The following is a 25,560-nucleotide window of genomic DNA, read 5'->3' on the forward strand; positions in this document are numbered from 1 at the left end:
TCCATATGTATTGGATCAGGCAAGTTAGAAAAGACCAAAAAGATCAGTATTTAATGTAAGATCCAGGTGGTGGCTTCTCCAAAGGTATTTACTATGATTTTGTATTCAGCAGCATGTGCAAAATGTTGTTGCTGTCCCTGACACTTGCACAATTGGATCACAGCTGTCGCCTTTAGATATTTTACTGCTTATGCACTTTATGTCCACTCCCCTCCATGCATGGGGTTGGAAGCGCCTTTGATTCATGCAAGTAGGGGGAAGAGAAAGATTTCTGCCGATTCTCCTTCTCCCCTGCACTGCCTTCCACATTCTTCCAGAGGTTCCGCCAATGCAGATTTTCAGGGGCCATAGTGGGCTGAAGTAGGGAGGGGGAATAGGCAAAATTTGCTTCCCCTTTTTCATCAGTGGGTCCCAGGATCTGCTCAAAGAATCTTAGGATCCACTTTGGTATTTAAATATATACTGTAGCTTGCCTTAATCTCTGACTTCAAGATGACTTTTTGCGCTGTCTCCAGAAGCTTTTCAATAGCCCAGCCATCTTTAGCAGCATCTTTCCAGTTTTTGAACCCCAATTTCTTCCTCCTCCTCTTCTACTACTACCACCACCACCATCACTACTACTAAGCTTTGGGTGTCTTGGTTTTTTCAGTGATCACACCACATACATTACCCTCCACTTTGGATAAACCAGTTCTCTGAGTGATGATTTGCACTGAGTTTTAGTTCTCTTAAACCATGTTGTAATTATTTCTAGATAGCAAACACCTAAGCCTACTGTCCACTCCTTGCCTGCCACAGAGCCCAAACCAGTGTATTAAGTATACAAGGGAGCTATTTCTTTTGAACAAAAATATTATTTGCAGTTAGTTAAACTAAGTTTGGTGCCTGTTTTTACATGGGCATTTCCCCACAACATGAAACAATTATTGAACTAATCTGATCAGTGCAAGGCTGTGTTGATTGCCGCTAAAAAAAGAAAAGAAAAAAAGCAGAGTGCCCAAGTCTCTGCCATTCTCTTGCATCCGCTGATTCTGTTGCGCAACTGGTGGGTCACACCGATTCCATTGAACAAGCAGGACCCACTGCTTGTGCAATAGAGATTTAGCGCTTCCCAGAGGAAGCCCTGAAATGAGCGGAAATGCTAATTTCTCAGTTGGGACAGGTTGGAGGAGCATTCCAGAAATGAGCATTTCTAGTTGCCCTGGAAGGATCACTAAGTTAGCAGTATCACTAACCTCTTCATTCTTAGGCTTGCTTGTTTTTAATATTGCTTCCCTTTCAGGGAAGACTATTAAGCAACTATTTACTGTGAATCATTTAGCAGACTATATCTGACATTTAAGGGTATTGTACAGAAGCCTCAAATGAGGTTTATAGCAGAATAGCTGGCACAATGGACTGTATTATACAAGTAGGGAGATATGCTCTATATTTTTCACTAACCACAAATTACTTCTCTGTAGTTCTAGAAAAGCATACTAGGGACAGAGATTCTAGCCTAGCTTGTTTCCCACTGTATGTTTTTTGGCAAGGTGTTTTTAAGGCAGTATTAAAAATGTGATCCACACACACACTCTTGTAGTCTGAAGTGGTCCAGTCCATTCTGCCACTGTACTCTGCTGCATGTGTAGACCAGGCCTAATTCAAAAAACATGGCATAGTGCAGTCATGTTGGGCCAATCTACCTGTAGGTGCATATTGCATATGACGGGCCAATCTATGTACAGTTCTGAAATACCACCAACCTTCCCCCCCTGCCATGTTCCTCCAAAATTTGCTCCAGAGGATCCCCCAACCCTCCAGAGCAGATTTTGGGGGCGCACAAGGAGCAGGAGTATCCGTTCTGTCAACAGTGTCCATTCTGCTGGTGGACAGACACCGATGGCTTTCACCTTTTCACTGCTAATTTAAAGACATGGGGCTAGCATGTAACTTTGATTGCACAGAATAGGTAAATCAGTTGATCCACAAAATTGAAAACTGCCCCCCAATTGGTATTACCCACAAGTGCTGCTCAAGTTTGTTCCTGATAAAACGCCATGGTTGTACCCACCTCTTTTTTGACTCTTATAGGTGCTGGATGCTAGTAGGGAAGGAAAAGAAGAAGTTTTCTATGGGCCCACCTTGCCTTTTGCCTCCAATGGAATAGCGGCCTGCTTTCTTCCTGCTCCTTACTCCACATGCCCAAACTTGCAGCCTTTGCAAGTGCCTCATCACAAGATAGGCACTATATGAGAAAAGGAGCAGGACTGACAAGAGAACAAGTTTCCTCATTCATCCGGACTTCATCTTTGAATCAACCAAAATGAATAGTCACTGAAATTCTTCCTTGTGTTGTGCAGTAGAAGCCAAAAAGGGGGAAAGCACAAACAAAAGGGGCCAGAATTACACAAACCCATTTCCTAATTTCAAGCAGAACTTGGCATCCTTGCCTGTTTTTCCATATAAGTATTCTAGGAACATTTTATGCAGTTTATATGGCCTCTTGCTCATAAGGATCTGCTATCTATCAATTTCCAGAAGTGCATTGCAAAAAAGAAAGTGATACGTTAATAAGGACAATATAACACTACATATGCAATTTAAAATCTTTGTTGAAAGTATCCTAAACTTAGTTTCACTTCCACACGTTGTTGCTTCTAGCATTAGATACAGTCAAGGGAACAAAGAACAAAAAAAAGTTAGACACATGCAAAGAAAATAAAAGGATTCTACCTTTGATCTAAAACTGAAGTTCTCTAAATGTGGGCTACAAATGCAGCGAGCCTGCACTGCTTAAGCCTTGAAAAGGGCTTATTTTAGGTGCTTGTCCTTGGTATTAGGGAAACCTTGAAAATATAACTGCTGCGTATTTTCAGCATTTCTCATCTGCAAAGGTGCTCTTAACCTCTGAACTATTGGCTGTTTCTCATCTTTGCCTGGTGGACAGGAGGGGGCTAAAGGCTGGACAAAAAGTCATGTAGCTGTAATACTTCCTGCTGCAGAAAAGGCAGAGAGGTGGCATAGTCCTCAGAAGGAAAGTGTCACACAGCAGGGAGGAGCAAGACAGGCAAGTTAGAGGTCATTGTAAAGCCTCGCTGTAGTGTTCAAGACTGTTCCCTACGGATTTAGAACAGGAGTTGCTGCTTAGACATAGTGAAGCCTGTTAATTATCTTGAGTTCTTATGTCTTTATACTGATCAAAAGTGGCTTTTTCAAACTATGGTATTTAGCACACACTTTGGGGTAAGTGGACTGCTTACTGCCAATATCTTCATTTGGCAAAAGCTGTAAAGAGAAAATAAATGCATGTCTAAACACCACCCTGAAATTTAAAGATTAAAACATTATTTTTAAAAACATGACTGGCAAGCTTATTCAGGGGAAGACTGTTGCTTTGAAGTAGTAAATCTGACTGTTGTCTATTCCAAGTTTTCCCTGAAGAGTAATTTAAAATAGTATGTTGAGCATCTGGCTTTAGACAACTTTGAATAGATTTTTGCCAGCCTTTGCTACTATATTGAGCACTTACAACTAGAAGTTCACGAAGCACTCTTTGATTTCTCTTCAGCGGAGAAAACACTGAAGACAATGTTTTCATCCATCATGTACATTGGTTTTCGGTTCCTATTGCTCAGAGTCTCAGTACTGCTTATTGCAGTGGACTAGTCAAGCAGAGCTACTGAAACCAAAAGCAAACAATTCAAGCTACAGCAAAGCAGATGCACCAAGAAACGCTCGTAAATGTAGGAGTGGCTGGACATTGGCCATGTTGACGGTGAAGCTATGGAATCCCCAGTGTTCTCTGCTTAGAAGAGCAGAAGAGGAATCCAACCGTGGCAAGGGTTTGTGCTCCGTGACCAAGCTAATAAAATATTCATGTATTTTGTGTACATTGAAAGCACATAAAACGAGTGCCAAGAAATATAACCTAAAACACTGCAGTCTGTATTAGTTTCTCACATTTCTCTAACAGACAGGTTACCAGGTCAGGAAAGTGAATGTTGTGTGATGTGATAAATGAAAGACCTCCCTGCCCCTCCTCCCAAAGCCTTTATACAGAAATTCGATCAGAAGCAGGATACCTCTTCCATCTCCATTTTAGATATGAAGCTGGTTTTCACCAGGTAAGACTATTGCTCACAATTGTCTGCACTGCTGGCAGCAAGCAATATTAGCACTCTTAAGGGTCTCAGGCAGAGCAGTCTTTTGCTACCTGATCTAAGGAACGAACTTATTACCTTCTACATGGAAACAATGTGCTCTGTCCCTAAAGGCACTCCCCACTCACATGAAACACTTTGCTCACCACACTTCAAGGAACAATCATGACTGCAAGGTAAAAGATGTCTTGAGATGTCATGTAAACTAATGTAAGAAGAGCCATGTTGGATCAGACCAAGGGTCCATCTATTCCAGCATTCTGTTCACATGGTGACCAACCAGCTGCCCACGGGAAGTAGGGCATGAGTGCAACAGCACCTTCCTGTTCGTGTTCCCAGCAACTGGTGTACACAGGCATACTGCCTCTCATAGTGGAGGTAGCATATAGCCATCAGGACTAGTAGCCATTGATGGCCTTATCCTCCACTTCTTTAAAAAATAAATAGGCAACCCCTTCTCACAAGCTTAGCGGGAGGATGAGTGTGTATGAGAGAGTATAAATTAGGAAATTCCCAATTCCCACCTCTTATCATTGTCTATCATTTAATAAATTAGTTTTCACTATGCAGGCCATCCTTAAAACCAACTCCAAGTTGTTTTATTTTATTAAAATGTGAAATTTCCTTAATGTTTCAAAAATAAAAATTGAAGCTGGTCAGCTCATTTACAATTACCAGGGAACAGTTTTGTTTTGTCCAACATGAAACTATAACCCTCAAGACACTGGCAGCATATAACAGAAGCTAAGATAAGCAGAATTTCTCACAAAAAGAATGCCTCCATTCTATATTACAGGCATATATGTGTGAGTGAGAGAATATACACGCATATACATACAAACACACCTATGTACAATTTACAAGAAAAATGTACAAGATTCTTTGACTATTGTATCTTTTTTTTTTTGTATTTATAGTATGTTTTTACAAAAATAAATCTCTATATGTTAACTACTCCAGGCCCCTATATCACACAAACAGGGCACATGGACATTATCTGCTTTTCTTCACAGTGAACATTCATATGAGTTATGGCATGTTGATCTGCACGTATAATGCAGTTGCCTCCATACTTGTGCAAAAATATCCTTACCGACACTGCCAATTTTTAGTGGCAAACCAAACAGCTCACCATGTGAAGTAACCTTTGGACAGATACAATTTCACATCTCCTCCACATCACTTGTTGGTATGAAGTGTGATTTACTTAGATTTTTCATAGGCATTAGAATCCAATAGCCTCCCAAATATGGAGTTCAATATGGACATGTTCCATTTCTTTGCATAAGAAAACAGTGATCCATTTCTGAGATAACACTTCCTAATACCAGTTAAAACTGATAATGGTCTAAACACCAGGTCAGAAATACTGTGACTGCTGGAACCAGCCCTGAAGGCTAAAACCTAAAAAGCATAAAAATCTGGTCAGAACAGAGTGACAATGGGAGGCATGAATTGGCACATTTGGAACCCTGAGACAAAAATAATAATAATTCAGCTTTAGCAAGCCTACGCACTGCACAGTTCCTTTCTCCTAAAGTATGTTTTGAATGATACTTGAGAAAGAGTTTCTGCATCCTTTCTGGTTCACCGAAGTACCTGTCCTCTGGGGAGACCTGCAAGGCCCAGTCAAAGGAATCTTAGGATTCTCAACATAACTGCTCATATGTTTTGTCCAACTTTGAGAGATTAAAGCAACTGCACACCATTTTCATGATACATCATAGGCTTACTTAAAACTGGTTTGCAAGAACCACTTCCAGCATTGCAGTCTTGGACATAGGGTGTTGAGCTTCACATATTTAGAGATATACTAACTTATTGTGGGAGTATGTTTTGCAATGTTTGGTTTTCCAGTTTGATTTCCTGGAATTGCAGTATATCTTCCTAACCAATTGAAATTCAAATCTGCCTTTTTGGCCAAACATAGACCTATTTTTCTACCAAAATAAAGGAAGGCAACAGCAAAACAGCATCATAAAAAGCCAAAGGAGTAAATGCTGCAATAAACTTCTACTGAAATTTGCAATTTCACAGTCTATCCACTGCTGCCTAGGATACCATACACAGCATGAGAGGAATGAGACTCCATTATCAAAGTCACTCAAATGTTGTAAATACCTTTGGTACATAGATCTGATTGAGCTCCTGAAGCTGTTTAAAAGAGTGAATTTGCTTCCTATTTTAATGCCTGTCATAGTCAATATTTCGAATACCTATGTCTCTTAAGACACCCAAATATATCCAGTTGAACTCTACACAAAATGAAGTATCTGAGTACAACATGCATGATCTGTTTTCACAATGAACTGTTGCATTTAGATGGGTATATTGTATCTATGATAACTTGCCAGGAAGAAAAAAGGGCAAATACCATTTAGATAATTTTTTAAAAAATACATGGCGTTATTCTATTGTAAAGGTACATTTCCCACCCACTGGGTCTTGGCAGCTTTTGTAATAAGGAAAATGTGTCATGACTTAATCTGAAATGAAAATCTCAGGTAATTTAAAATCTTCATCTTTCCAACAACAACCCCCCCCCCACTCCTGAAATTTCACATAATGGACTTGCATATAATTGTGAATGATGGCAACTAGTATGAATTTTCAACATCCCCCACCCCCCTCTTTTCTCATTTGATGGTTCTTAAGAAATTGTCAGCAATTTGTATGTGCCCTGAACATTTCTTTCCGTATGCTGAAGTGAAAGTGTTTCAGAGGTGACCAGATTCTTTCAGGCTGCAAGGGGACCCTGGATCAGAAACACACTGAAACATATTGCATTGAAGAAAACCATACAAAATCTAGAGACAGAAAAAGACAGACCTACCATGCATATATATATTGTAATAATGGTACAGAAAATACAAAGAAGGGTAGGGATGTCAGAGAATTTCCACACGAATCTCGGGGAGGCCGAATGCGTTGGCCGCCATTTCCCAGTAAAGTTAAAAAACCCAAACAAACGTGATAGGCTACGTAAATCGTTATGTAGCCTATCACGGCTAGATTTTCAAAGTCAGCCGTGATAGGCTACGTAAATCTTTACATAGCCTATCACGGCTGACTTTGGGAAAAAAAATGTGTATGCAAATAGCGGCGCCCATGGGCGCCGCCATTTGCGTTCCTTATTTGGGCACGGGTAGTCTACGTAAAGATTTACGCAGACTATGGCGAAAATAAGGGCAACGCCGTTTGCGTACGCGCTTTTTTTTTTCTTTTTTCAAAGTCAGCCGTGATAGGCTACGTAAAGATTTACGTAGCCTATCACTGCTGACTTTGAAAATCTAGCCGTGATAGGCTAGGTAAATCGTTACGTAGCCTATCACGTGTTTTTTTTCCCCGTAACTTTTTTATTTCGTGGCCGGGGAGACGGGGCGCTCCCCCCCCGGCCAGAATTTCGGCAGGGAGGGATGGGGCTCCTCCCCCCCGGCCTGAATTTCGGGGACCAGGTAAGGGACTTTCGTCCATCCTTAAAGGGTGACATTCCATTTTACTTTAGAGGAAAACTAAATGAAAAACTTAACGAATTGCAGAAATGGTCCCAAAAATCTCTTGAGCAGAAATGTAGTCTATAAGATCCTGTTTCTTTACATGTCAACTATTGAAGATGGAAATTGGATGGTCAGTCCATCATCTACCAAGTGTAAGAGACCCTTGCAGAAAAATGGGGCGAAGTCAGACAGACCCACCTCACCCCCAAAGTTCTGCAGCTTTTAGGAAGCACTTGTGTACTGTGGAGGATTTGATTCTCCACATTCCAAAGGGCTGATCTATGGATGGATTAGAATGAGCTAAGGGAAAGCATAGTTTGCCTGAGCCCAACATAAGCCCTCCACGTTGGGAGCGTGTACTTGTGTTGGGCTTACGCTCTGCCTCTGAACCCAATGCTCCTGCAATTGCTTCAGAGGTCCAGGCTTCCACACAAACCATACAAGGGAGCAAGATCATGCCTTCTGAGTAACCTACTACTTGGGAGAAGACATCATGGTGAGGAGGAAATGAAGCAGAGGGCCTCCATCTCCAACCACTACGATGTTTTGTGGGTAGCGACTTATCTACTAATTATAAATTGCCAAGTTGAGTGCATATGTTACATTAAGACACTTGCTAAGGTAACACAGACTTGATTCACAACTTAAATAGCAATTCATCTTCTACAGATACACAGAAAAGGATGTGCTAGTGATCCAAAGGATCCCCTCCCACAGCATATCTAGGCACACATGCAGGCACTGCCCATTCTCTTCTACGAAGAGAATTGCTCCAAGTACCAATTCACCACTGCAATGTGGAACATCCCCCTTTTCACGGGAAAGGACAAGGCAGTAATATATTCACACTGGACCTTCTTGGCCACAGCCTACAGCTGTGTTCCTTTACTTAGTTTGATGTGATTATAGCACCAGCTGTTGCATCTTTTGAAGCCAAATGTATTAAGAATAAAGGGTAAGAAGCAAGTCACAATAAAAGGATTTAGTTTATAATCAAACCAGTCACTGTGGAATGGTCACACTGAAGTCAGTCATCAAACCTTATGATCTTTGTACAATAATTCTGACTTGCAGTTATGCATCAGAATTACACGCTTCTGCCTAATATTAAACACATTTGCTTGCAAGTAAGTTCCCTAAATTGTATAAAGGTATTTATAAAAACAATTCAAAAGCAAAACAATGTTAAAATGAGCATTAACAACCTACGAGCAGCCATGCTGGATCAGGCCAACAGGCTATCTCGTCCAACTTCTGTTCACACAGCCAACCAGCTGCCTGTGTGAAGCCTGTAAGTAGGACACGAGTGCAACAACATCCTCCCACTCATGTACCCCAGGAACTGGGATACAGAGGAGATAATAATGGAGATAATATACAGCCATCTTGATTAGTAGCCATGGATACCCTTATCCTCCATAGGAACTTTAGGTTCCTATCTGTCCAGACCAAACCCTTAGTGTTTTATATATACACATAGATCAATACGGTACATTTTCCACCATTTTGGGCAGGCTGTATAATAATTAAAATTTTCTATGTTCTTTCTGGAGGTTGTCTAGATAATCAGCCAATGCAAGACTTTATAAACCTCCTTTGCAATATTGTTAGTCATATCTGTTGCCTATATCCACAAAAAAATAATTTGCAAGTGGTCATCTGATATAATGTGAAAAGGCTCTAATACACCTTTGAACTGACTACTTTAACTGCAAACGTTAAGTCATTTTTCATGAACTGAGAGCACAGTACTTTTGTAGAAAGCTTTGGTTTTTTATTTTAAAAATCCCAGTTCAGTATTAATTATGCTTGATAATACTCAGTTCAGTTCAATAATTTGCTAGAAGATATGCTTCTATTCTCTTAAAAGTCAAAGGCTTCACTTTCAAGAAGTTAATGCTAAAGTCAGACTTCTGTTTCTCTGAATGGTAAAGACTCAGATTTCGAAAGCATCTCACTTGAAGAGGCTTTTTAAGAAAACCTTTTAGAAATGGAGGCCTTTTGAGATGAATAAAACTCCTCCCAGGTGTAGGAGATTCCAAGAAGCTACAATGCAAGTTCAATAAGTCACTTTCATAATGAAAAGAACATCCAAGCTCTGCACTATTAAGTAGCCTAAAAGAGGCTTTTAGTTACTGTATTATCTGAAGTAATGATAGTTGATTTAGGGAAGAGATAATCTGCTACCTTTACATAAGAATACTATAACAATGCAGAAAGGCTCTGAACAAGATTATAGGGAAGTTTCCATGGCAGTAATTGATAGACACAAAAAACAGTCTCTCATCATTAACTCTGAAAAGTTACAGTTTGTTTCACTGGTTTTGCCACAAAGTCCATACAACTCACTACTGCAATTCAAATGATTACTCGCATGTTGCTAAAATTGTGTAATTTAATGGAAGTGTGAATTCCATACATCAAATAAATTTGAAAATTACAGGGAGAATTATGATAGGGCTCAGAACTGGAGGAATGAAGTGTCATAAACATGCTGAAATATCTAACAAATCCAATTTACTAAAGACAAAATTTAATGATATGTGATGTAAAAAAATAAATTAAGCAGAGATTTGAATTATGATGTTTGCACCTGCATTTTTGTTCCGTCTCAGAATTTGGTTAAACTTTCCAGAGATCTTTACCTTGATAGGAGAAGATGTATGGGGTTGGAGTGGGGAACTTAAAAAGGAATAGATGAGATGAGTACAGTGACCTAGGTTGCAGTTCTTATAACTGAACTGAATCAGTTCTTGTTATTCAAGGATAGGAGCATTGTTAGCTCCAGCAGCAAAATCGTACAAGGACAACAGAGAGGGGGGTTAGAGGTTGAATTCTGCAGTACACATCTAAACATTTTTAATACAGGGACAATGCTAGGACGGCTGTCACCATTCCACGCAATGCGTACACAAACTCTTCTGTTAACATAAGGTGGCTCAAGCATCCTGACCTAACCCTGGCCTTGCTTAGATTGAACCCCTTGCAGTCACCAAGCTCATATGAAGTGTTTGTGTGCAAAAACATCAGTCAAGGTGTCAGAATAAAGAACCTGACAGCCAAAGTGTATTGATTCATCAGAGCAGGAAAAAAAGCCTTTATTGTTAGAGATTACCTTTCCTACTTCCCTTTGTCTTTTTTTTAAATAATAATAATAAAAAACATCAACAATACAGTAAAAGTCACCAACTTTCCTATTCTTGGCATTTTCTTCTCATAGTCTCTAACAGGATTGAATGGCTCACAGTTGTCATTTGAAAGAGGAAAATCCGCGCTACTTTTTCCATGTTGCTTGCAGTACTGAAACGTTAAATCTAAAGCTGTTGAAGGGCAGCTTATACGCTTTAAAGCTAAGCAGAAAAACTATGCACCTGTAGGCCAGGAATTTGCACTCTGCATGAAGGACTGGCATTCCATGAAATGACTGTGTAGAAAATACCAATCAAAATGCTGCTAATGGGTCTCATTTTCCAGTTTCCGTATCTCCATTTGTCCAGCCTCTGCAAGCTGAGATAAGAGTCTTTTATAGGCTTCTCTGTTAAGAAGTGGGGAAAAACAAAAGTATGTAATACTTTAATTAAAACCAGTGTCATGGAGCTTAAGAATCAGTCATGTCATTCTTAGGCTATTCAAGGTAAATTGATAAAGAACCAGAACATAATTTTATTTCATCTCCCACTTTGCTCTGTTTGCTAGGAAATGCATCAGGAAAATAACTTATTTGGTACTATTTACTTTATAAAGCAGTGGCTGAAATAGAGGATTGCTTCAAATCAGGCACTTTTAAAAATGCCCGTGTGGAATTCAAATGCACTATCGTTATTACTTGGTCATCCATTGCAGTATTTCTATCTAAAGCACTTCACAATACTATTTTGTTGCAAGTGTCTCTCTCATCCCCCATTTTAAATTCTGCAATACAGATATCCATGTTTTGTGTTGAAGGTACCTTAAAGCACAGAATAAATCTTTTGACCATAAAGAAGCAGTGAAGTAACATTATGATTCTAGAGGGAATTTGCCAGTTGGGCGGTATACAAATCTAACTAACTAACTAACTAACTAACTAACTAACTAACTAAAATGAAGTATTCACAAGCTTGAAGGATATAGGAATAAGGTTTAAACTGACCTAGACTCAACCAGGTCCAGCCCTAGAACCATTCTGGAAGCTTGAGAGCCCATAGCTCTGTGGTAAAGCCCAGGCTTTGCATGGAGAAGGTCCTAAATTCAATCCCCAGCATCTCCAGGTAGGCCTGGAAGATCTCCCACCTGAAACCCTAGAGAGTTGCGGCCTCTCAGCTTGACAGTACCAGGGTAGATGGATCCATGGTCTTCTCAGTCTAAGGCAGCTTCCTATGTTCCTAAAGCCTTGGAACACACTGTCCCAAAATGGTAAACAGAAAGTCTGACCACAACCAAATGCCTCCCAGCATTTCAGGGCATGCTTGAGAGAGAGCACCACTTGTTTGAAAAATTATAAACCACTGCTGCAATTTAACCATAGTCACGCATGCTGCACCTTACTACTGCATCTTGGATGGAAATGTGTATTTGCATCTGCATCAAATGTATCTATCAGCCATTCCAGCACACTGTAACGAGGGAGATGAGAAGGGGAAGCAGGGCTATTCTATCAGCCCTGCTAAAAGTCATCCCCCCTGCCCCCCTGTGCCTTTTTCCTTGTATGTCATGTCCTTTAAGATTTTAAGCCTGTGGGCAGGGACTGTCTAGTTTTACTGATTATATTTACTTCTATAAATAAGGATGGCAAAATGATAACAGATGACAAAGAAAAGACAGAAGTGCTCAATTCCTACTTTGGCTCAGTCTTCTCCCAATAGAGGGTCTATGACCCCCCTGGCAAAGGCGAAGTACAGGCTGAAGGGGCAAGATTACAGCTTGAGATCGATAGGCATATGGTCAAGGAACACCTGATTACTTTGAATGAGTTCAAATCTTCAGGGCCAGATGAACTGCATCCTAGAGTAATAAAGGAACTGGCAGAAGAACTCTCAGAGCCACTGTCTATTCTCTTTGAGAAATCATGGAGGACGGGGGAAGTGCCAGATGACTGGAGGAGGGTTAATGTTGTCCTCATCTTCAAAAAGAGTAAAAAGGAGGAACCTGGGAACTACAGACCAGTCAGTCTGACATCAATCCCTGGGAAAATTCTGGAGCAGATGACAAAGCAATCCATCTATAAGCACCTTGAAAACAATGCAGTGATTACTTGAAGCCAACATGGATTTGTCAAAAACAAATCCTGCCAGACGAATCTGATCTCATTTTTTGATCAAGTAACCTCCCTTGTGGACTGTGGGAATGCTGTAGACATCATATACCTCGACTTCAGCAAAGCTTTCGACAAAGTGCCCCATGATATCCTGATAAGCAAACTCGCTCACAGTGGGCTAGGTGAAACAACGATCCAGTGGATCCACAGTTGGCTACAGAATCGGACTCAAAGAGTGCTTATCAATGGGACCTTCTCAAGCTGGGGAGAGGTAACGAGTGGGGTACCGCAGGGCTCAGTCCTGGGCCCAGTGCTCTTCAACATTTTTAATAATGACTTGGAGGAGGAGGTGCAGGGAATGCTGATCAAATTTGCAGATGACACAAAATTGGGCAGGATAGCTAATACTTTGGAAGACAGAAACAAAATTCAAAGTGATCTTGATAGACTGGCGCACTGGGCAGAAAACAACAGAATGACATTTAATAGGGGATAAATGCCAATTTCTGCACCGAGGAAAAAGAAACCAAATGCACAGTTACAAGATGGGGGATACGTGGCGCAACAACACTACAATCGAGAAGGATCTTGGAATTGTTGTCCATCACAAGCTGAATATGAGCCAACAATGGGATGTGGCTGCAAAAAAGGCAAATGCTCTTTTGGGCTGCATTAGAAGCGTAGCTTCCAAAACCCAGGAAGTACTAGTTCCCCTCTACTCAGCACTAGTTAGGCCTCATCTGGAGAACTGTGTCCAGTTCTGGGCACCACACTTTAAGAAGGATGCAGACAAACTGGAGAGGGTTCAGAGGAGGGCAACAAAGATGATCGGGGACTGGAAACAAAGCCCTATGAAGAGAGACTGAAAGAACTGGGCATGTTTAGCCATGAGAAGAGAAGACTGAGGGGAGATATGATAGCACTCTTCAAGTACTTGAAAGGCTGTCACAGAGAGGAAGGCCAGGATCTCTTCTCAATCATCCCAGAGTGCAGGACACAGAATAATGGGCTCAGGTTACAGGAAGCCAGATTCCGGCTGAACATCAGGAAAAGTTTCCTGACTGTTAGAGCAATACGACAATGGAACCAATTACCTAGGGAGGTGGTGGGCTCTCCCACACTGGAGGCGTTCAAGACGAGGCTGGGCAGCCATCTGTCAGGGATGCTCTGACTTGGATTCCTGCACTGAGCAGGGGGTTGGACTCGATGGCCTTGTACGCCCCTTCCAACCCTACTATTCTATGATTCTATATGTAAGCCACTCCAGGAGCATTTTTGCTGAGGAGCAAGATAAAAACACTTTATTTAAAGTAATAAAATAAATGAATTGATCAATGGGGCCCAAATGAATATTACTGTACAGATGAGGATCCATGGTATGAACTGATCTCCATGACTAAATCAAGCCTTGTATGCAAATTTACAATTGAAGAGAGAAATATACAGGTGGGATAGTCTTTATCTAGCAGTTATGAATTGTGTATCTATCTTGTGTCCATATCAATGTCTTTGACCTTAAGCACTGGACTCTGACAAAAGATAATGAAGGGAAGTCCTTAATTGTTACACTAACTGCCTTCTGTTTGTACTTCCGTAGCCTAAAGAAAATGTTGGCTCTGAAACCTCTAAAATGGTGGAACTGTGGGATCTGAGAGGAAGGGGCCTGAGAGTTTTATATAAATCTCCTTCTCATAGGAAGTATTTGTGAGCAGAAATTATACAATTTCATTTTCTTTTAATTCTGAGCACCTTTTTTTTTTCAAATGTGTTCTGAGAATCCTTAGTTTATGGCTACGATACTTCTTATAGCACAGGTATCTATGTATTTTATTTATTTATTTATTTATTTATTTAATTTCTATACCGCCCAATAGCCGAAGCTCTCTGGGCGGTTCACAAAAATTAAATCCAAGCAACACACAATAAAACAATTTAAAATATACAGAACATAACAATACAACCACAATAAAACCTAGCAGCAGTGCAGGAGTTTAAAATACAGATTTAAAACAGCAAAGATAAAAATTTAGAAAGCTAAAATGCTAAACCTATGGCATTTTTATGCCATAAAACCTATGGTACATGTTTGTTGTAGAACTTGTATTGTGGAATTCACACAGCCAAAGAAGCCACATCCTATACGGAACAATCATGTTCTGATAGCAGCTTATTAGGGCACACATATGGATGTGCAAAGCAACTAACAAAATATGGGGAGGAAACCATAAAACTAATCAATAAAGCTCTAAGCAGAATTAACTCTGGATAAACCCTTCCTGAAAGAAACCTATGCTGTAGTTTAAATATGCATTTTGTGAAAAGACAGTGAACTTGTGTTCATCACCCAAAAGCAACAGCAATCTCCAAACATACCTTTGCACAGCATTTCTGCCAACACCTTGTTTGTACTCTGAATTCCTCAGGGCCTCTGTCATAGCAGGAATCAGGCTGATAACTAGAGGCTGGTCCAAGGTGGCCACTGCTTCCAAGATGCTGTAAACTTGATTATCATATACAGTAGTGTAATCTTGGATAAACTGCCTGAAGGAAGAGACCAGGGCATTTAGTACAAGGTACAAAAACTGATTCTCAGAAAAACAAGCTCTACCAAACGCATGTGTGCTTTTATTTGAGAAAGAGTCCAGGGGAGTACACAAATGCTAGTATCGTAGGATCAGATCTGGAGACAGAAAGAAAGGAATATATAGAGGCAATTTTTAAAAATATAAAGCCTAGCCACAAATTCAGCTAGTATACATACTGATTTCTTCAATACAGTGTGCACTGAAGGAAGTGACTCAGCTCAGACATGATGCCAACTAGAGTTTGCACTAGTCACAGTTTACAACTGGGATGGGAAAGCCCTTTCTTGCTCTATTGTTGATACTGTAAGTCCACTAAAAATCCAACTAGCATCCCTCAGTGCCATTACGGCAAGCTGACTAAATCATGTACAGAGTCCTGTAAACATGCCCTACTCAATGCTAATCCTAGAGAATGTGGATTTCAAAGCAAAACCAAATCTTTCAGTCCGGAAGCCACTCATTGAAGGTGTGTGCACGTTGTAAATGAAATTATCTTGCCAAAGCATTAACCCTTTCTTCATTTTAATAGCCGTCATGTTGGCTGATCTTTAATCATCTAAGAAGTTGGAGACTCATTAATTCTAGCTTCAAAAGAACTACTGTAACTGTGCACTTGACTGTGAATTTTTCTAGCATTGGGTAATTATGAGTTCACATGTTAAAGTAGTTACAGCTCTTTTGGAAAGCAGATTAAACACTGGACCAGAGCCCCAAAAGCTAAACTCACGCCATCCCTAGCATTCCCTTTCACTGAGTCCCTTCCATTGTCCCTGTGTGACTCTGCTGGAGTACTCATACAAGTAACTGTGTATATGCGTGTGTGTATGTGCCTATCATTTCAATGGTACCATACATGAGACTGAAGCATGATGGGTTTTATCCAATTATGTGTGTTCACCAGTGGAAAGGTCATGGCTGGTGTAACAGGTACTCCCTCTATGAATCCCCCGAGCCTCCCTGCCAATCCTCTCTGGAGTGCTGGGGGACCCTCCAGAATAGATGGGCTTGTACAATGGAGACCCACTGTACAAGTGGAAGTCTATTTGTGTGGTGTTGGATGTATCCCCGTATGTTTGAAGCAGAGAATGGATATACTCTGACTAAGAGGAAAGAAACACATCTACTGCTATGTGCTATAAGATCAGTAATTAAAGGTTTAATTATACTCAGAATGGAAGTTAGCTGATGCAGTCATTTTGCATTCGATATTAATTTCTTCTGTAATTCAGTAATCAGTTTCACTGAATATATGTATTTATTTATTTTATATTTTTAAGCTGCCCAATAACCAATGTTCTCTGGGTGGATTACAAACAGTTAAGACTAAAATCCCATCCTAATATTTAAAAGAATACAATACAATACAATGCAAAACAACGAACAGCACAAGAATTGATAAAACAGCCATAAAAATCTAGAACTAGATCTCTAAAATGCCCAGAAGAAAGAAAAAAAAAAAGTATTTGACGCTGAAAAGTAGCAGTAGGAAAAGTATATAGGGGCAATCTAGTTCTGCAAATGTCTTAAAGGTGCAACATTCCAGTAGACTGGTCCCAGAGGTGACCATGTGTTATTACCTGTGAAAGCAAGTAGCTCTAAACCTTGGCTCTTAGGAAATCTATCTAGCTCTTAAGATCACAAACCCTCAAACTCTTAAGATCCCTCCCGCTCCCCGTCAGTCTTAAATATTAATTGTAATAACAGTGGAGATGACCAAATAATATCAATGATAGAGCATGGATGGAGAAACACGCAGCATAATGATTTCTCAATGCAGTATGCAATTCAGCCTAACAGTTCACATGTGATTCTGTTTTTATTGCTGCAATGTGTTCTCTGTAAAATATTTAAAAATCCACACGGGGAAACAGGTACGTGCTTTCTGCTAGTTTTCTTTCTTGTTAGCCAATCCACATGATAAGCCATGTTGCCAAGAATGTAAATACTATAAACAATCAACATCAAATTATGTTCGGGATAATTAGTTGCTTAAAAGAACATGCTTTCTGTCAAATGCCTTGCAGTTGTTCCAGTGCCAACTGGCCAGTTTTCTACTTACCTAAACACAGAAGTCAGCTGGGTGAGAAGCTTTCCTCCTGACCCCACTTGGCAGCCTACTACCATGCACTGGAGAATCTCTGTGGACAGTTTTTTAACTGTAAAAAATAAAGCATATGGGGACTCTGAACAGACCATGTGGAAACTGGCTCTAGGAATTCTGTATATGTTTGGGGGTGGGAAGGTGTTGAATGGCATAAGCTTAACCTGATGCAAAAGGCTTACAGGGGAAGCGCCTTATAAAGCAACATAATAAATGGCAACTAGTAATAGTAGATTTAGCCTGCATATCTTACTTGGGAATAAGCCCTGTTGAACTCGGTGACCCTTAATTCTGACCTTGTAGGTGTAAGACTGACCGTTAAACACATTGTGTTATGTTCTTTGCTCTATGGGACCCCAGACTATAGAATAACTGATGTGAGTTGGTAGGTACAGTGGCTAAAAGTGTAAGTGTTGACGTTCAACATTTTTATTAATGACTTGGAGGAGGAGGTGCAGGGAATGCTGATCAAATTTGCAGATGACACAAAATTGGGCGGGATAGCTAATACCCTGGAAGATAGAAACAAAATTCAAAGTGATCTGGATAAACTAGAGCACTGGGCAGAAAACAACAGAATGACATTTAATAGGGATAAATGCCAATTTCTGCACCAAGGAAAAAGAAACCAAATGCACAGTTACAAGATGGGGGACGCGTGGCTCAACAACACTACAAGCGAGAAGGATCTTGGAATTGTTGTCCATCACAAGCTGAATATGAGCCAACAATGGGATGTGGCTGCAAAAAAGGCAAATGCTCTTTTGGGCTGCATTAATAGAAGCATAGCTTCCAAATCCCAGGAAGTACTAGTTCCCCTCTACTCAGCACCGGTTAGGCCTCATCTGGAGTACTGTGTCCAGTTCTGGGCACCACATTTTAAGAAGGATGCAGACAAACTGGAGAGGGTTTAGAGGAGGGCAACAAAGATGATCAGGGGAATGGAAACAAAGCCCTATGAAGAGAGACTGAAAGAACTGGGCATGTTTAGCCATGAGAAGAGAAGACTGAGGGGAGATATGATAGCGCTCTTCAAGTACTTGAAAGGCTGTCACAGAGAGGAAGGCCAGGATCTCTTCTTGATCATCCCAGAGTGCAGGACACGGAATAATGGACTCAAGTTACAGGAAGCCAGATCCCGGCTGAACATCAGGAAAAACTTCCTGACTGTTAGAGCAATACGACAATGGAACCAATTACCTAGGGAGGTGGTGGGCTCTCCCACACAGGAGGCGTTCAAGACAAGGCTGGACAGCCATCTGTCAGGGATGCTCTGACTTGGATTCCTGCACTGAGCAGGGGGTTGGACTCGATGGCCTTGTAGGCCCCTTCCAACCCTACTATTCTATGATTCTATGATTACAAGTTTCGAGTTCAAATCTCGCCTCGGCCATGCACTCACATTAACCTTAGTCAAGCCACTCTCTTTAAGCCTCACACCACCCAATAATGTCAAGTGTTAAAATCATTATGTGAAATGGCTTGAACATTCTGGAGCACTATATAAATGTTAAGTATTAATATTATTGATGATGTAGAAATAAAATGATCAAATCATTGCAACCTAGCAGAAAGGCTGAATAGTTCTCGCCAGACAGGGACCAGACTAATCTGTGGGCTAGCCCAGGCCTGACAACAGAGGCCAGTGTGCTGCTACTACTATCTCTCCTCCAACTTCTGGCTTCTTGCCCAGAGACTGCTGCAAGACTTTGTCATTCACAAGGGCCTTTTGCTTTCTGAGTGACAATTAGGCCAACTGAAGTCTTACAGCCGGTTTGAGGCCTATGTTGAGATGTTCCTTAGTATGTCACCTAGTTCAATTTCATAACCCTAGCTCAGGATAACCTATTCCATTCACATGACACTCCTTAGGTATTGTGGGCAGCGGCGGGGCAGGGGAGCAGATCCTCTTTGGCCAAGCTGCTACTCCACTTGGGCTACCAGTGGGCCATCCGACCACTTACCTAAGCTACAACCTGACAGATGCTTGTCTTATGTTTCCTTGAACGCCTCCAGGGACAAAAGTATTTCACTAACTTCCCTAGGCAAATATTCCTCTCACAGAAACGTCTTTTTATTCTCTCCTACGCAGAAATATAATTGTGGAATTATTCTGCCTTTCTGAAAACTGACAACATACCACCCTTTCTTTCTTTTCTTTAGGTTAACCCTACCTAATATCTTCTAAATCCTGCAGCTTCACCAGCTTCTTTGGCAAGTTAGGTCTGATGAGACTTGAGATGGTCAAATGATATCACTGGCCAATTTCAAAGCACTATTTTCTAGTCAAAGAAAGCCCAGCTTTTGTTAGCTTGTAGGCAAGCTACTGACTTGGTTCACACGTCACCAACAATCCATGGTTAACAAACAGTGAGTTGTTGGAAATGCAGCAGGAATGAGTGTGACATGCAAACCTGGAACTCTGGGTTGTTGAGGGGTGAACAACCCAGAGTTTACGCTAAATAAGTATGTATTAAAAAAAAAAAAAAAGTTCAGAAGCTCACCTTGTAGTTCATTAACCAACAAAAGGCATTTCAACACAGAAGGGAGAAGCACCTCAACATCACATATTTCAGTGGACTTGGTTCTCTGAAATGCTTCAGAAATGAAAGCTAGAACTGATGCCAGGTGAGGAGGAGGGGCATGACTTTTGAACTGTAGGTAATCCTCACTGGAAAAAAATCAGAAAGAGTCCAACAGTAAGTTAGTAGTGTCTCTCTCATATTGCTTAGGACAAATAGTAACACTACATATATTGATGTATGAAAAGTTATTCTAATTTGCTTCCTCTTCAAACACAATACATCTATAATGACAGCCAGTGTGATGTAATGACTAGAGTTGGGACTGGGAGCCAGGAGATCCAGGTTCTAGTCCCCACTCAGCCATCAAGCTCACAGGCTGACTTTGAACCAGTCACTGACTCTCAGCCTAACCTACTGCACAGGGTTGTAGTGAGGATAAAATGGAGAGCAGCCTTGGGTTCCTTGCAAGAAGAAAAAAGGCGAGATAGAAATGTAACAATAACAAATAATAAAACAAACAAATAAAATAATGTTGCCAGCTCTGAAAACCCACCTGTTTTCGCTGGCCTTTCCTTAAGTTAGGACCATTGGTTTTTCTTGGTAAGTTTAGTTTTTAATGACTTTAATTGACAATCTCTATTTTAATAGATTTTATTGGAACATGTTTTACGGACATGTACTTCTACTGTTCAACAACAACAACAACTCTACTGTACGCCTTGTCTGGTGTTTATCTTGTACGCCACTTTGAGAAAGTTCCACCCTTAAAGGCAGACTAGAAATAATTTTAGATAGATTAGATAGATGTAATGCCTCTATTTTAGCTTCCACCCAAACATTTTAAAACTCACATGCTGTATTTTAATGGGATCATAGCTATGCAATTGTTTTTGTCATAACTATTTTACCAGTTATGGAAAACTAGTAACAGAAGGGGTGTGCCCCTGCGTGAAGCTCTGTACATCTCTCTACTGTACAAGTAACACAAGATCTCTCTTCAACCTTTCACCTGTAGAGAACTGAAATGTCAAAACATTTATTTCCTTCTTTTTGGGACATTACCGGATGACTTGCATAGTAGTCTTACGAAGATGTAAGGCTCCTGGACTGGTGGTGGAACTGCATATTGCCAGCAAAATGGGATGCTGTCCAGTTCGAGAAGTCAAAGAGGATGAAGGAAGAAAGCGTCCAAAATACTGCTGAATAACATTCCCTAGCAACTGGTTCAAATATGCACCCTGAGTCTGAGCCTGGTGACATATGAAGGACAAGCCCTAAAAAAGAAAAATCACAAAGAAAAATTAACAAAATGAGGAATTTACCATTATCAATCTTGAAACTAAAATAATTCTTAATGCCAACATTTTTTGACTGCCTTGTAAAACTGTGACTGTTATGGCTGCATCATGACAAGCACGGCTTTCAGCATCACCACACTACTGAAAGTGTTATTAATTTCCAAAACACATTAAGCGGTTTTTGTATTTTTAAAAAACATAGCTCAAGAGGCACAGGGTATTTTTTAAAAACTTTGTAAAGGTAAAGGTACACACAAGACAGTTTCCTTTTAAGTGACCATAGACACGTGATCAACAAATGTAGAACAGCATGTTTGTTCAAAACGTAAAGTATCTGCTTTGAATGAATCTGTGGGATTTGCATGTTCTGCACGCTTAACGAAGTAAAGTACTTATGTAACTACAGCAAGGTATAAGTAATTCCTGGAATCAACAAAGAACAAACAAAACCTAAAACAAAAAGAAATCAAATCCTCATTGAGTTGAAAAGGATACTGTTAGCGAGAAATAAAACATTCAATTCTGCAAATACACTATGAACCCGGTAAAAAAAAAAATAGTACCCTCCTGTCCCATTCCTTGCTGATAGTAACCTATTGCTGACATTAGACAAATTATTTTTCTAATATTTAGTTTCTAGCTTTTAATATTATTCTTTAAATCCTCAAATCAAAGGCACTGCAATATTCTGTAGTTTGGATCTTAAGAATCATGGGCGTTGTTTTGCTCATGAAATGGGGCTGTCCCCTCCTCTTCCCCTCACTGCTGTCACCAGCATCACCAAAAAGCTGAATCTGGGGGGGGGCGGAGATCTTGCAAATAGTGTGGAATAGGCTGAAGGAGTCTGCAGATGGAAGGGGCATCATGGATCTGTCAATACAGCCCATAATGTTTAAAACCGCATTCAAGAATCCTTCATTGTAAAATTGCAACACACATGAAAAGGCACCGTTTGACTAGCTATGTCAAAGTAAAATCTCATTTTACATGAAACTCTGGTGGTATTTTTTTGTGTTTTTTTGCTAGAGTTAAGACAGTTTTCTGTTCGTGACTTTTTGTTTGTTCTATGCATCTTTTTCCTCTATCTGTATAAACAGATTTTGTTGAGAGCGCTTCCTGAGACTGACAGGAACGGAGGTAAATCGTGAGTCTCCTGTCATAAGGGGTCATTACTGGAGAATTCTGAAGACTCTTACTTGGAATTCACACTAGCAAAATGGTCAAGCATCAGTAACAAATGAAAAATATCTTGGCAGGAACATGGATTAGCAGAGGAAAGCTCTTACAAATGGATGAAATGTTCTCTTTAATTCAGTATAGCTTCAGTAATCCGGTAATACTAAAATTATTTATATATTTGCAATGATCCATCATATATAGAAATGGAAAAATTAGTTTTAAGAATGCAGATATCATCATGAACACCCTAAACTTGCCATCACAATTAGCAGCCATTGTCCATTGTACTTGGAATGGCAACCCTGCCAGTAATAGTTTTGAAAATCTTCAGATTAGAAGATAGATTTTTGTGCAGGCCACTTGTTTGATGAGCTAACAATTTGCCAGACATGTGTGTGTTTAATGTAACTCTGCTCAGAAATTATAATTTGAAATAAAGATTAATTAGCCAGTGTATGTTAGCTACAACGTATCATAGTATAGGCTTGTAAACAGCTACTTGCAGTCAGCCTCCAGTGGGTAACAATTGTCTCCAGGTAATCATGACATTGATATACCACTACAAATGACTAACACTGATGAATGTGGGCAAGGCAGGCTAATAACCTTTGTGAACTTCTTTACAAAACTATATTTCTTCAGAAGATTGTAACCCAATCATGAGTACTCCCCATTCCTCTTATGGTACAGTCCAGTTACTGACCCAAGAGATCTGGTTTGATGTGGAAAAAAATCCCTCTAATACCTCTCTCTACAGCCCATCAAAAATAATTCTATGACCCACCATTTGGGAATCTCAGAGCCAAACTGAACGTTCTTCAAATCGGCTTACTTACTTCAGTGAATACACATGCAGCCCTGATTTGGATCGGGACCACTGCACTCTGGGAAGGGGTTTTTAAGCCCCTCCCCATTTCATCCTGAAATTCCATCCCTCCGGGGGGGGGGGGGGTTAAAAAAAAGAAAAAGTGTCTCCAATTGAGGGCAAATGGTCGGGGATTATGGCAGTTGTAGTCCTGGGTGGACTCCGGTTGGGGAAAGCTGCTTGAAAGGAACCCAGGATTTATATGAAAGCGCAATGGGCGTGGCTTATCACAGAACAGAACTTATTTCCTGCATTATTCAACATATTTCTGGCTTCATAATACTATTTTGTTGCGGCACTTGCATATGGTTGCTTTTGATGGGGAAGTGCTTGGGGTAAGTTGGCCCATAGTGACACAGATGCCCAGCTGTTTTTTTCCTAAGGAAATTTTTATATACAGACCCCAGTTTAGGATCTGTATTTCTCTTGATGGACTTCTTGCCAAAAGTGTACTTGCAACACAAGGAGCTAAACAGGGATGCATTTTGGTGCCACATTTATTGTTTCTTTATAAATGATATTCTTAGTACAGTGGCTGGACAGGGCAAACCTCTATACTATTATACATGGATGACATGGTTTTAATGTCTTAAAGAGTAATAATTAACTCTCAGGAGGATTGTATGGCATTAAATATTTATTGTAAACAGAATAATAGGAAACTGATAATTCTAAAGCAAAGACAATGAACTTAGGTCAATACTTGTATATTGATGGGCAAATGATTGAGCAAGTTAAGCTATGTACATATATGGGCCTTGTTTGCTCTACTTCTGGAGTGTAGAAATATCACATCTCTTCAGTAAAACTGAAACTAGCCAGGGCATCTCAGAAGATATTGATGTACTGGGAAGTTCATGAAACCTGCCAGATTTCCACTGTACTGAAACTCTTGGAGACCAAAATGTATAGTAAATAAAGTTTAGGGATGATATTAGGCATACCCAGCGGTACGGCCATTTTGGGGTTGAGAGTGGAGGTAGGTCTGCTCCCAATATAGTCCAGGACAGTGTTTAGAATATTTAATTATTGCAAATGACAGAGGATAGATTTCCAAAAATGTGTATGATGGAACAAAAGAATAGCCCGGGGCTCTCCCGATACACCACCTTGGAATGGTTAATTTATCAGTTTGGTTTTCCTCAGAATCACCCTATAGAGGCCACAGGAGCTGAATTTAAATCAAGGGTTGAAGATATATTTAGAAAGAGAGAATTTGAACTGGTAATTGTATATTCAGTATTTCTTGGTATGCTAAATTTAGATATTCAGGTATACAGTTCTCCATGCATTGGTTATATCATGTTTAGAATACTGCAATAGACTGTGTGCAGGGCTACCCATGATGACTGTTTGGAAGCTTCAGTTTGGTCAAACTAGGCAACAAGGCTGTTAACTGAAACATGATATCAGAACCATATTAAACCTGTCTTGAAAGACCTGCCTCAGTTGCTAGTTGCTTCCCGGGCTCAATTCAAGGTGTTGATTTGAACCTTTAAAGCCCTAAAAGGCTTAGGACCTGCCTATCTAAGGAAGTCCCTGTCTCATTATGAATCTGCCCAGTTATTAAGATCTGCAAGAGAGGCCCTCTTGAGGACACCATTACTCACAGAGGCCCATTTGTTGGTCACGTATGAAAGGGTTTTCTCCTGTATTGTTTCCAAATTGTGAAATGCACTCCCTCAAGCCCTACAATTGCCCACCAGTCTCTTGGCCTTTAGAAAGGGCATGAAGTCATATCCATAATCCAGACATTATTATAGACATAATCCAGACGTATCCAAGACATATCCATAATGCAGTCTCTTGGCCTTTGGAAAGGGAGTGAGGACATATATTTTCAATTTAGCCTTTTGATAAATGTAGTTGTAATGTTTTCTATTTGTTTAAATGTTCTTGGTTTTTACAGTTTCAAGGTTTTATTGTTCTTCACCATCTTGGTGGCTTTTTAGCAACTAAGGCAGTATATAAATGTAGGTAAGCAACAATAAATAAAATAAATATTCATATGGCTGCAAATGAACTTAACTTTGTTAGATAAACACCCATGAATGTATACACTAGCCAGGCTTTAGGAGTTGCTTACTGCCATTTTAGAGAGTGGGTGAGAGAAAATCCCTTATACTAACCCT

The 25,560-nt window shown here is 40.2% G+C and overlaps 2 protein-coding genes across 13 annotated transcripts in view; one reads left to right on the forward strand and one right to left on the reverse strand.

Moving 5' to 3' along the window:
* KLHL32 (kelch like family member 32) overlaps positions 1 to 5,095 on the forward strand; it is a 98,712-nt gene extending 93,617 nt beyond the window's left edge. For 4 of the 9 annotated variants that reach the window (XM_084827157.1, XM_084827156.1, XM_084827159.1 and 1 more), the window contains exon 10: positions 2,074 to 5,094. In XM_084827157.1, coding sequence (XP_084683283.1) covers positions 2,074 to 2,235 — 162 coding nt within the window. In that variant the 3' untranslated portion in view covers positions 2,236 to 5,094. Of the gene's footprint in view, positions 1 to 2,073 lie in introns of all 9 variants that reach the window. The other 5 variants (XM_084827155.1, XM_084827152.1, XM_084827154.1 and 2 more) reach the window with 4 other exon arrangements.
* The window catches only part of MMS22L (MMS22 like, DNA repair protein), a 126,151-nt gene that overhangs the window by 2,059 nt on the left and 98,532 nt on the right, over positions 1 to 25,560 (reverse strand). For 3 of the 4 annotated variants that reach the window (XM_084827149.1, XM_084827151.1, XM_084827150.1), the window contains 5 exons: positions 21,149 to 21,360; positions 20,066 to 20,232; positions 17,520 to 17,616; positions 15,249 to 15,416; positions 10,705 to 11,174 (listed from right to left, as the gene is read on the reverse strand). In XM_084827149.1, coding sequence (XP_084683275.1) covers positions 11,093 to 11,174; positions 15,249 to 15,416; positions 17,520 to 17,616; positions 20,066 to 20,232; positions 21,149 to 21,360 — 726 coding nt within the window. In that variant the 3' untranslated portion in view covers positions 10,705 to 11,092. Of the gene's footprint in view, positions 1 to 10,704; positions 11,175 to 15,248; positions 15,417 to 17,519; positions 17,617 to 20,065; positions 20,233 to 21,148; positions 21,361 to 25,560 lie in introns of those variants that run through there. The other variant, XR_014786631.1, reaches the window with a different exon arrangement.

Source organism: Heloderma suspectum, chromosome 1, assembly GCF_057233095.1.
Source record: "Heloderma suspectum isolate Gila_16-S chromosome 1, 16-S_ref, whole genome shotgun sequence".
Lineage (NCBI taxonomy): Eukaryota > Metazoa > Chordata > Lepidosauria > Squamata > Helodermatidae > Heloderma > Heloderma suspectum.